General features: G+C 37.5%; 2 protein-coding genes and 1 long non-coding RNA gene across 4 annotated transcripts in view; 2 read left to right on the top strand and 1 right to left on the bottom strand.

The window, feature by feature from the left end:
- Positions 1-13,296, top strand: part of LOC131438235 (uncharacterized) — a 679,506-nt gene that overhangs the window by 59,112 nt on the left and 607,098 nt on the right. The window lies entirely within an intron of this gene.
- Positions 546-1,317, top strand: LOC131438237 (uncharacterized). Its single transcript, XM_058608113.1, has 2 exons — positions 546-919; positions 995-1,317. Exons 1-2 carry the CDS (start codon positions 733-735, stop codon positions 1,276-1,278), a joined length of 471 nt encoding a protein of 156 aa, XP_058464096.1. The 5' UTR covers positions 546-732; the 3' UTR covers positions 1,279-1,317.
- LOC131438239 (uncharacterized) lies at positions 11,126-12,456 on the bottom strand. The gene is made up of 2 exons (XR_009230896.1): positions 11,932-12,456; positions 11,126-11,868 (listed from the first exon to the last, which is right to left on the bottom strand). It is a non-coding gene; the product is annotated as an uncharacterized LOC131438239 (long non-coding RNA).

Raw genomic sequence — 13,296 nt, 5'->3', positions numbered from 1 at the left:
AATAAATATTTAGTGTATATGAAAAAAGGTAAAAAGACTGCATTTCAATGTATCTCACATTAGTACCATACAAGTGATATCTGTTCGAAGAACGTTGTTAAAGCTTCCATACAATGTATTTTGTTTTCAACCCATCGGAATTCATTATCGAATACCAAAACATTACAACATGCCTCTAACCCCCTGCCGGGGAAGTTAAATTGACCACCACAACTTTATAACTCTATTGAAATTTAGACTTTCTGAAATGATGGCCTTAGGTTGAATCAATTACCGGACTTACAAACAATCCAATTTAACGAAACAAACCTTCACGGCTAAAAACATTACCCGATAAGTCACCGTATCATCTAAACAGCATCATCACCTGTCGCCCCACCCAACGGCCGACGGAACTGATTCGGTTCCAGCTTCTCTGCCGGTCGTATCGAGCAACTACCGTGATGTGAATCTGCTAATCTGCTTATTCCGCCGGGTCGGATCCACATATTGCAACATTTGTCGAGTACCAACTGACAACGGTTATGATAGTCCACATCTCATCTCTGTTACAGTCTGAGTACGTGAGCATTTCCTCTCGGGTCGCGGTAATTTTTTTTTTCATTCGATTTTGTCCCGCCCACTGTGAACTGTAAACGCATAGATCACAGAGGGTTCATTTTTTCCACACACGGCAATTGCATTCAATTTATCTCAGTTGATGATCGGACCGATACAGTTTCAGAGTAGAACATGCGCGTCTTTTGGAAGTTCATTATCGTTCTGGTGCTGACGGTTGTAGGGCTGTGTTCCGATTGGGAAAATCAGGGAGCTAACTTTAGCCAAGATCACGACGATGGGACGGTGCAACAGAAAGGACGAAACACATCCAAAAGTGACCATCTGAGGTCGAAACGCGAAGCGTCGAACGGAGAAACGAGTGAGTGGAAAGCCGTGTTTGCAGAAAAATTTCTATTCGATTCGGTTTGCTATCTGACAAATCAACTCCTTGCAGGTGCGTCGCTGTGGGAATGGCTAACCGGACAGGATAAACCCACTCAGTGCGTGATGGTATCGGTGGGTGGGGTTATCGGGGGTGGTGCCCTAATGGGTGCCTTCGTAGGTGCTGGAATCGGTAGTGCCTTCACCGGACCGGGTACGATAATCGGTGCACTGATTGGAGGAGTGGTTGGAATCTTCAGCGGTGTCAGTGTGGGACATCGGGCCGGAGCAGCAGCCTGTGATGCCGGTTGTGACACGGGACCAGGCAGCAGTAACTGTTACCCATATAGTAACTGAAGACTGTAACGAGTTCTAATATAAATTTAACAAAATTAACGAATGAGTTCCTTCTTGCCTACCCTGTCGGGTAGATTCCTTTTGGACATGATTTGTGATGATTACGGTACTACACTGTAAGATTCTTCCTGCGGTTGTTTGCCAATCTACGCTTTGCCTCGACCATCAGAAAGGACGTTCGTTTGTACAACAATCTGGATGTTGTGCGAGAAAAATTACGTTCTCCGTCTCGGCTGATACTGGCGTACTGAGTGGCTACTATGAAATCGTCGTTGTCGTAGTGTGTTGTGCCAGTTGTTTTTTTTTTTTTTTGAGAACGATACCACAATTGCTCTCGTTTATTTTGGTTCGAAAGAACATCTGACCGACGAACTGTTGATGAATGGTGTGCGAACTGTGGTCGGTGTGCATCGCAATTGCTTCCTCGTGTAGTGCCGTTATTTTCTTGCCTCTACACTACTATCGAGTAAACGGCCACAACAACTCCCGGTACGAGTGTACTCTACCAAAAAAATCAACCACATATGCTGTTTCCTTCTTCCTCGCTCTCGCTTTCTCTCTCGCTGTCTTTCCCGGATCTCCGGTACCCCCTTTTCTTTCGAATGATACATAAAACATAAGGGGTAGTAGATTACATTCTAGAGCCATACTTTCCCGTTACTTTTATTTATTGCACAGGAGCATACAAGGCAGAATAAATATTGCAAATAATTTTTATGTCTTTTCTGTTGACGTGGATTTCATTACTGTTAGGTTGTCGCATTCTTTCGTCGGTTGAAAAAGCAGTTGCCATTCAGTATTTCGACCGATGCCATCTGGACTCGTAAAGAGATTTCTTCCCATTCAACCCATCCTTCATATTAAATGATGTATCGCGCCGCCCGTTTTTTGCTTATTGCGATTACTTTTTTATGATCCTCCACCCGAGATTTTTTTTAATTTTTACAGTTGATCTAACGCAGAGTTTCCCAAAGTGGGCACTAGCTCATTTTAAGTGTGCAATGTCAGTCGGTGTTGAACAGTCGTTCGCACCGCACGCGTATTGCTCTTGGCTCTTGGAAATTTTTTCTGACTACCTAGAGTTTCATTGATTCAAGGCTTCAGTCTTTTTCAAGGTTACCTGAATCACTAACAGTCTTTTTAAAGACTAGCAGTTAGTCAACCTTTTTCAAGGCTATACAAAGAGTGATATTCTAATATAATCAGTCTTTTTCAAGACTAAGAAATTAATCAGCCTGTTTTAAGTATATCTATTCAAAGAACTATTCTTCGAACTAATCAGTCTTTATTAAGACTACCACAAAATTAGTCTTTATCAAGACTTTTCCGAACTAGGAGTCTATTCGAAGACTAATTTAGCCTAGTTAATTTATTTTCAAATTCCATTCATTTCAAAAATGCCTGCGTCCAACCGGAAAAGCAACAAGCCTAAGGCTAAAAATAATTCAATACGAAATAAATCAGAATCCGTTATTCAACACTTTTCTAACAACATTCACGATCTTATAGAATCTGAATGTAAAAATAAAAGACATTTCCCTTCCGTTGATCCTATGCCGTCTAACAATATTTACGAGATTCTTCCTGATTCCGATTGTAGCGACATAGAAGAAAATTCTTCAAAAATTCCCAAAATGGACGCTTGTCGTTCTGGGAAGAAACATCAATCTATGCCACCAGTGACGGTGATAATTTCCGACTTCAAAGCATTCCGTACTGAGCTTTCTACTTTTCCCCCAGAAGTAAAAGTCTCATTTCAAATCGGACGAAGAGGAGAATGTCGAGTCTTGGTTGATGGATTGGAAGATTGCGAACGTCTTATTCGATATTTGTCCGAGAAACTTCATAAATATTTTTCATATGATATAAAATCAGACAGACCCTTCAACGCTGTCTTGTCTTAAGGCTTGTCAAATGATCAAAGTACTAATGAAATTAAAAATGAACTTAAAGAATTGCTTGGTTTTGTCTCTTCCCAAGTAATACTTATGAAAAAAAAAAGAGCGAATGGTACTTCTAAACCACGCTCTGCAATTTCCCATGAACTTTACCTAATACACTTCAATCGAAGTGATGTAAACAATTTGAAAATTTCAGAAAAAGTACGTTTTATTTCCCACATTAAAATTCATTGGGAACATTATAAACGGCATAGTGGTAGTGTAAACTTAACGCAATTTCGTCGTTGTCAAGGCTTCGGCCATGGAAACAAAAAATTTCATATGGATATACGGTGTTTGAATTGTGGTAAACCGCATTCGAATAACGTTTGTCCAATGAATGAAACCACTGATGAATTTTCATGTTCAAATTGCAATGGAAATCATAAATCCAATTATTTGAAATGTCCTGTCAGGGAAAAATTTTTAAACACTCGTTCGCTTCGACAACAAGTCAAATCAACGACCATAAATTTACAGAACATAAAAGAAAATCAAAAAACCGTTACAAATGCCACGCCTAATTCTTCTAAGGCACATATTTCTTCGAATTTAAAACAAAAAACAGGTACGCCTGCCAATTCGTCTTCTAACGAAAACAATTTATTGACAGGTAGATAGACCTCGTCATCATCTTCTTCTAATGACAGTTACGCTTTGGTAACAGGTAGAAATCTACCACTTAATTCTTCTAGTGTAAATAATCAAAACACAGGAATGCCTTCCAGTTCATCTTCTAACGAAAACAATTTGTTAATAGGTAGATCGGCCACATCATCTTCTTCTAATGGCAGTTGCACTAGTCTACCTACCAATATTCCTTCAATGCCATTCACTTCTTTAAACGAAGTCGATTTAGGCGATATAACTGAAAATAAATGATCTACCCACAAGATCAACTTTCACAAATAATCATCCAAATGAATTCGACTTCATCACTTTTTGAAGCATTACAAATCGGATGACAATTTGCAAATAATATTATAATGAGTTTAAAATTTAACAGTGATGTTAAATAATTATTTGAATATTTTAAATTGGAATGCTCGATCTTTGAAATCGAGTGAAGATGAATTTTATAATTTTCTCAAAGTTCACAAAATTCATATTGCCATTGTGACAGAAACATTTTTCAAACCAAATGTCAAATTGAACAGCATTCCACATTATGTGGTTCATCGATTTGACAGGTTTACTGGAATGGGTGGTGGAGTTGCCATTTTTGTCCAACGGCAAATTAAACATCGAATTTTACCTTCTTTCAATACTAAAGTTATTGAAAGCTTGGGAATCGAAGTTGAAAAAATTCATGGAATTTATTTCATCGCTGGAGCATATTTGCCATTCCAATGCAAAGGCGAACAATCAAATTTCTTTAAAGGCGATTTGCAAAAACTCACAACCATGCCCAGTGGAATTGTAGGCAAAATAACAGTAATGGTAAAATGCTTGATAATCAACTCTCAGCTGGTTACTTCACAGTTCTTCATCCCAGTAATCCGACTTGCTTCTCTTCCGTGAAAAATCCATCTAAAGGGTGATTTTTTATGAGCTTGAGAACTTTTTTAAACAATAAAACGCATAAAATTTGCAAAATCTCATCGGTTCTTTATTTTAAACGTTAGATTGGTACATGACATTTACTTTTTGAAGATAATTTCATTTAAATGTTGACCGCGGCTGCGTCTTAGGTGGTCCATTCGGAAAGTCCAATTTTGGGCAACTTTTTCGAGCATTTCGGCCGGAATAGCCCGAATTTCTTCGGAAATGTTGTCTTCCAAAGCTGGAATAGTTACTGGCTTATTTCTGTAGACTTTAGACTTGACGTAGCCCCACAAAAATAGTCTAAAGGCGTCAAATCGCATGATCTTGGTGGCCAACTTACCGGTCCATTTCTTGAGATGAATTGTTCTCCGAAGTTTTCCCTCAAAATGGCCATAGAATCGCGAGCTGTGTGGCATGTAGCGCCATCTTGTTGAAACCACATGTCAACCAAGTTCAGTTCTTCCATTTTTGGCAACAAAAAGTTTGTTAGCATCGAACGATAGCGATCGCCATTCACTGTAACGTTGCGTCCAACAGCATCTTTGAAAAAATACGGTCCAATGATTCCACCAGCGTACAAACCACACCAAACAGTGCATTTTTCGGGATGCATGGGCAGTTCTTAAACGGCTTCTGGTTGCTCTTCACTCCAAATGCGGCAATTTTGCTTATTTACGTAGCCATTCAACCAGAAATGAGCCTCATCGCTGAACAAAATTTGTCGATAAAAAAGCGGATTTTCCGAATGGACCACCTAAGACGCAGCCGCGGTCAACATTTAAATGAAATTATCTTCAAAAAGTAAATGTCATGTACCAATCTAACGTTTAAAATAAAGAACTGATGAGATTTTGCAAATTTTATGCGTTTTATTGTTTAAAAAAGTTCTCAAGCTCTTAAAAAATAACCCTTTACAATTGATCTAGTTCTAACAGATCAAAGTCACATTTGTAGTGAACCGATTACACATGCTGACTTTGACTCAGATCATCTTCCTGTAACATTCAGACTTTCCAACGAAGCTATAATTAATCCAATTAGTTCTATATTCAACTATCACAGAGCTAATTGGTTGGATTACAGATCTCACATTGAAAATCATGTGGATCATGAAACTATTTTAGAAAATTCTGCGGACATCGACACAGCAATTGACAATTTGAATCATTATATTATCGAAGCTAGAAATCTTTCAGTTCCCAAAGCTCCAACTAAATTAAATTCTCCTATCATCGATGACAATCTTCAACTGCTCATTCGGTTGAAGAATGTTCGTCGACGACAATATCAACGTTCTCGTGATCCTGCTATGAAAAACATAGCTAAGGATCTACGAAAAGAAATTAAACATTTCGCTAAAGAAGTTGGTAATGATGGAATCTTTAATATTCTTATTAAAAATCTTTTCGACTGTTGGTTAAAATTTTCAACAAGTGTTATTCATTAGCTTACCTCCCAAAAAGATGGAAAAACGCTAAAGTAATTCCTATCCTCAAACCTGATATGAACCCAGCAGAAACATCAAGTTATCGACCAATTAGCTTACTTTCTTCTATCAGTAAACTTTTTGAAAAAATTATCTTGTTGAGAATGATGTCTCATATAAATGAGAATTCAATTTTTTTACCAGAGCAGTTTGAATTTCGTCATGAACATTCAACTACTCATCAACTTGTCAGAGTAACGAACATGATAAAAGCAAATAAATCTTCTGGGTTATCGCAAAAATGTTTAATGTCTGATTTCCAGTTTCCGATTTATTTTATCAAAATGATTCAAAATTATTCAGTTGATTGCACTCTTCAGGTTAGCTATCCGAATTGTAAATCTGAATTGCTACCCGTATGAGCAGGTGTTCCGCAGGGTTCGAGCGTAGCTCCAATCTTGTATAATATTTTCACTTCTGATCTTCCAAATCTACCCGTTGGTTGTCAGAAATCGCTATTCTGTGACGACACAAGTCTGTTAGCCACAGGTAGAAATCTAAGAGTGATCTGCAGTCGCCTACAAAGACGTTTAAATATTTTCAGTGATTATCTGCCAAAATGGAAAATTAGACCAAATGCAGCAAAAACGAAATTAAATATCATTCCTTATAAGCCAAGAGCTTCTTTTCTCAAACCAAACAATAATCACATTATCAAATTGAATGGCTTGGAATTGGCATGGTCTGATCAAGCTTAACTTAGGTTTAACGTATGACAAAAAACTCACTTTCAAGGATCACAATGAAGGAATCCAGTCAAAGTGTAATAAATATATTAAATGTTTATATTCTCTTATAAACAGAAATTCTAAGCTCTGTCTAAAAAACAAATTGTTAATTTATAAACAAATTTTCAGACCAGCCATGCTTTATGCGGTACCATTTTGGTCAAGCTGTTGTTCCACCAGGAAGAAAACGCTTCAAAGGATTCAGAATAAAATTCTGAAAATGATTTTGAAGCGTCCTCCCTGGTTTAGTACAAATGAGTTACACAGACTCACAAATATAGAACCATTAGATGTAATGTCACATAATATTATAAGCAAATTCCGACAAAAATCGATGCAATCTTCAATTGAATCGATTCGCTCTCTGTATTAGTTAGTAAGTTAGTATATAAGTTCCATTTCCCCATTACACAATACAAGTAGGTTTAGAATTTTCCCTACACAAAAATCACAGTAATAACCAAATCATATATATAATAAGACTGAAAAGTCACCACTTGTGGCTAAACACCCAATTTAAATCTTAATAATTTAATTTTAACTCATATTCCAATAAATGGTTATTAAAAAATTAAAAAAAACGATTACGTTAACAATGAAATTATTCTAAGGTACCCATAATAAATGCAATAATAATAATGATGGTGGAAGCACTAAACAGTGACAAATTACAAACTTACTCTGCTTTTAACGTTTAGATTTTTTGCGAATGATCAAATTGACAATCAGATTCTTTCAAAACAATTAATTCTACTCTATTTTGAAAACTATCCCTTAAATGGAAGTCAAAAAAGATCAATTTTCAATACGAACAACCTCAAGATATAAATCTGAACAAATGAAACGATTTTACATCACAATAATTTTCAAGACAGAAAAGGTACAAACTTATTCATTTTATAAACAGCGACTAGAGAAGATTTTATAAATTTTAATCGAAACATGTGAATGTGAAAAATGTGAATAACCGTCAAGCAATAAACTCGGTAGTTTTTATTCTTCGTTAAAAAGTGTCGATAATCTTCGGAAAGTGTCTGAAAATACAACATGCAAATGGGTATTAGGAACCAATGCTCATATTGTAACTTGATATTATTAATACATAAACGAACATCGCCATAGTTACAACGCATGTAGGGGTGAGTCGCTTGATGTTTTGATGCAAATGATTATTGAACTGATACTTTCGGTGAACCGAGTTCAGTGTGGGGTCCTATTCAAATTATTGATTTGATACTATATTATATTGTATCTAATAATTCTATATATGTGAGTATGTGCAACTTATTTGTACTAAGTTCCGAATCTTTTGAAGCGCTTTATTCCTGGTGGGACATCAACTTGTTCAAATTGATACTGCAAAACGATTCGCATTGCATTGTTTTTGTTACACTTAGTCTGGATCCCTTTGCAGCGCCCTCAACAAATTATTCTTTGAATTTGCCAGTATTGCAGAAAAAGTAGGAAGATGTGAAGGAAATTCGTCAAGCGAATCCTCATATCAGCGTAACCGCAACCTTGTTGTAGAAACTTTGTTATACAAGCATGGACATTTCCGAGCAGTGCCAAGTTTTAGAATCGTTCCAATGAAATATTTTCATGCAGTAGTGCAGAATACTTTACCGAAAAAGTTATACCGAAGAATAGCTAGATTCTCAGTTTTGTCTATATGAAAAATGTGTTACCTCTTAAAAAAATTATTTTGTTCAAAAGTGACGAAAAATTCCATTCAACAACGAAGCTAATAAAAGTTATTTTCATTGACTCGAAATAGACGATAATGACGAGAAATTAAAGTCACTCTCAGTTTCGCTTGCAAACTGTGAGAACGAAATTCATGCCCAATCAATGGCAAAAGAGGAACAGTAGTTTCAAAATTGTGTTCTTTCTTCCATTTGCCCTTTCAGTCATTTGTTGTTTTTCAGTAAAAATCCCATAGTATGCAGTGTCGGTATTCAACCGAAGCTCCCAGAATCGAAAATGACAGAAAAAGATTTCACAATGACTTTTACCTGTTGGTGCTCGAATTTGTAGTATTTTTAGTTTCCAAAGAGGTTCTGTGATGTAAATTACTTCGATTTGTCATATTTTAATCACTGTTTTATAGCCAAGCGTCTCAGATTTTCAATACATCGACGAAAGAATGAGAATTGAAATTCTGCTGATGCTCTCTGCAGACGTTAGTTTGGTTTCATATTGTCATAAAGGAAAGAGTGACGTTGGCAATTATTCTCTCTCATTTTTTCAATGGGAAACGAAAATGCTTCGTATCTCTTCGTTTGGACTGGTGTCGGTCATGAGAATGAGACAGTAAAATATTGAAAATGAGATCGTTGGAATGGTTTCTTTCATTGAGAATGCGTGACCATTTTAAGGAGCAAGACTCTTTGCAAGCGTATGAGTAATGGTTGAAAAATAAACCAATCGGTTCATAGTGCTTACAATTGCAATTCAAGAAAAGCAAAAATCTTAGTCTAAAGCTCTTCCGTTTTCCTTAAAACTGCTCGAGAAAAATTATTTCAGTTTCAGCTTACTTCCACTGACACATTTGATTAGCAAGAAACACATTCCTATATGGATTTCATCTTGCAGAAATTATTGCGGTATAAAGATTTACGTATCTTCTATTAGTAATCCGGCAAAAAAGGAACCTTGAATTTAACACGCGAAAGGCAATGGATATGGAATGTTGTCGTAAAACTATTTATTTTTTCGGCAAACTGCCTCTGTAACAAAACATATTTAGTTTTGTTTATTTTATGTAGCGCAATCTAATACAAATGCATTGTAGCAGTGTTGCTAACTTTTTTATTAGAGAATTAAAATCTATATTCATAAAATGTAAGCAATTTTCCATCAAACGTTGGTGAAAAATTGATCAAAACTGATATTTCATCCAAGATGTCAGGCTTAACATTCAGTTGTTAATAAATTTTTATTGAAAAAAGATTTTTTGAATCTCAATCGTGCAATCCACTTTGATAAACTAAAATGTACGAAATACACAAATTACCAACACAAGTTAACTTGGTTTACTCTTGATCCTTAAGCTCTGGTGTAAACAGTAAAACCAGAATTTCCATTTTTCCGACCGTTGAACTAAAAGAAACGCCTCTCCAATCCTCCCCGCACACCGCTCGGACACGCGGCAATATACCTTCTATTAGACTCTTGTAGGCAAGATTAGACCGTAATATTATGCTTTAGGAGACGAAATCAATTTCTAGCTATTCAATTATATTACACGATTATTGCTTGGTTAAATAAAATTGTCTGCGGGCTTGTGCTGAGAGATAGTTCATTGTGTTCAGGCACGTTTAATTAAAAAGAAGTATCTATGATTATCATCATAACAAAACTTTATACTGAATCTATTTGCTCGCCACCGTTTTGTTCGTATGCAAATGGAGATTTCAGTGTGCACATGACCCGTTGACAAATTAAAACATTTTTAAACTTTTTCGAATCAAATTAAATGAGGAAAATCTATATATATAAAAATGGATGTAAGTTTGTATGTTTGTAACGCGATAACTTTGGAACTACTGAACGGATTGCCACCAAACTTGGCACCGGTACTACTCGCATTTCAGAGATGGTTTATGGAGTATTTTTATAGGGGAGGGAGCGTAGCAAGTGTAATTAACAGGAGGGGGTAATGAAAAAATTCATATAATGTAGCCGACCCTTGCCGATCCCTAACCAGCGTGCAGTTTATAGCGCCACTTCCCTATAAGGAAGACTGCACGCCACGATGTGTTTGCCCGGATGAGACTCTCCTTAGGGCGAGTTCCCGAAGAAGGTCAACGAAAAAATGAATCAGGATCGGTCAAGTTAGGCTAACCAAAAACTAGTCTCCAAAGACGGGTAGATGACCCTATTATCAGTCAGCAGCAATCACCGAAACCTCATTACCCTCAGATAATCAACGGTGAGAAAGTTACCCGTGCCTAACTTTATCATCATGGGCAGTGCAGCTATCTGCCACCAGATAGCGTAAACCTAATGGAAGCTGAACTTACAGCACACATTCAAATTCCGCTGAGCGGAAGACAGCCAACAACGAAAAAGCTCTAACGAAGTGACGCAAACATACGGAAAACCCCACCAAATACCTATAGGAGTTCTATGATTACAATCGAGTTACATTTAGGCATTGAAATAAATAATCATTTATTAACGGAAAAACGGTTTGACTTTATATTGCATGTCTATATTAGCTTTTCTAATTTCCTATCTAGCCTAGCTCCTATGTGCGTGCGTGATTTCTCTCCCTACTTGTGCTCATTGACCATTTGTGCTTTCCTCTCCCACTTTCTCAGACGACGACGTCACTCCACGGCTCCAGCAATGAGATGTGCTTCGCACCCGGGTGACTAATACAATGGGTTGTGTGTGGCGTTCAAAAATGGTGTCACAAAAGCATGATGGCCGACACACAACCCTCAATTTATGGACGCGTCCCTACTTCCGTTTTTAAACGGGATTTTTAATTATAGTGCACTTAAACGGTTCTGAATCACGGGGGCGTCTTCAGTGGACGCCGCCCCACTATTTAGCAAGAACGATACGGACTCACCAGTGGTTTCTGCGTCTGCTGCTTACTGTTGGTGGTGGATGCTGGGTCGATCGTCGTTTTATTGGTGATGGCGGTGATGACGATTCCGGGTACTCACGTAACCGGTGATCTACCACACCGATTCTGGCCGACGTTCGCTGGCTGCTACTAACGGTCAGTTGACGGACCGAACTTTTCCGGCGGTGTAACGGTTGCCGGAGTTTGAATTTTCGTCCGTTGGTGGACTTTGGCCCGCGTCCGGTGCTTGCTTCCTTCCTTCCTCTCTTTCGTCGTAGCTGCGCAGAATAGATAAAAGAAACGAATGCCGTCTGGCTGATGCAGACGGGGTCATTAGCACATTGGTGAGGTCAATGGCACGATTTTGAGCACTTTTACCTGATTCTTGTTTTACTTCGCACGCACTATTCTCTACACGCACTACTTATCGTGGCAATCACTACTATATTAGCAATCTAGGCAAAGGAGAGAGACAAATATTTATGGAAACTTTACGTAAGAATACGTCACTTTATTACCTATCTGAAACTAACACCGGACAACTACGCGAAGCTTCCACTAAGTTTGGCGGACTGGGACGAAATAAACTAGCATTGGAAATCCTCAGATTAGGGAAGGTAATTTCGTACGAATTCACCGGAAATACGTATTGTCCCGCTAATTTCATCGGACAAATTCGGCGATCAATGACCCCACTGACTGTTTTATTCGGTTAACCAATCCTTGGCGCCATCCCTCCCCTCCATCATACATTATTCGCGAGGAATCTTCGTGAATTTCACTCTAAGGAGAGACTCAACGAATTATTCAACTTAAATGAGGGGAAAATTTGATTAGGGTGTTGTGCAAAAGTTGGCCAACGATAGGTTGTATAACTGTTGGCGCAATTATTGAAATCGATCTACTGGATGCTTGAAACTTATTGCTGAATAAGATATGACTGCTACATAACACCAGACTTGTTTTACGAAAATTTGGTAGTAGGAGTACTACCAAATTTTCGTACGGGATAGATTATGATGGACTAAAACTACTTAAGACATACACAACGACTGCATATGAATAATTATCTAACCAAACCACTCGCTTCTATTTACAAATTATATATACACTAATTTTAGGTTCGCCATGGCTACAGAAATACTGATGAATTTAACCCTTCTCTTGTTGCGCTGCGGCAGCTCGACATGTACCTCTCTAAGACAGAAACAAACCCCAAAATACTGGCTTTGATACCAAAATACTCAAATTTTGGATCAAGCCCAACCCCAACACTACAACACCCATTGAGTTTCGTGCGACTCTCAATGAAACATAAATACTCCTAATCAACTCCAAACATAACGAAACAGGCTTATTGAATTTCGAGATTACTCTAATCCTGTTGTTAGAAATGTATCCCTACGTTCAATTCACCACACAGTTTTGTATTTAAAGTGAACTTCAGGACTGTTCCCTGAATAAAAAACTCTCTAAATAACGAAACGCACATTGAATCATGCATTATTTCTCTGACAGTGACTTCTAAATGCCGAAAACAATCAGCCAATGAGAAGTGTACCACAATTCCTTCATTACTAATTTTTCCCCAAACATTCACTTCCGTAATTTGTTCACGTTAGTGTTACACCAACAATACGAACATATACCCTTAACTAACAGTTATCTTTAATTTCATTTTGCGTATCGTTTCTACACCGAACGGCTTGAAACACACGAAAATGAAATAAAAATCTTATTCGA

Source organism: Malaya genurostris, chromosome 3, assembly GCF_030247185.1.
Source record: "Malaya genurostris strain Urasoe2022 chromosome 3, Malgen_1.1, whole genome shotgun sequence".
NCBI classification, from domain to species: Eukaryota; Metazoa; Arthropoda; class Insecta; order Diptera; family Culicidae; genus Malaya; species Malaya genurostris.
The sequence above is the reverse complement of the archived record's forward strand: the minus strand, read 5'-3'. Positions and strand labels throughout refer to the sequence as shown.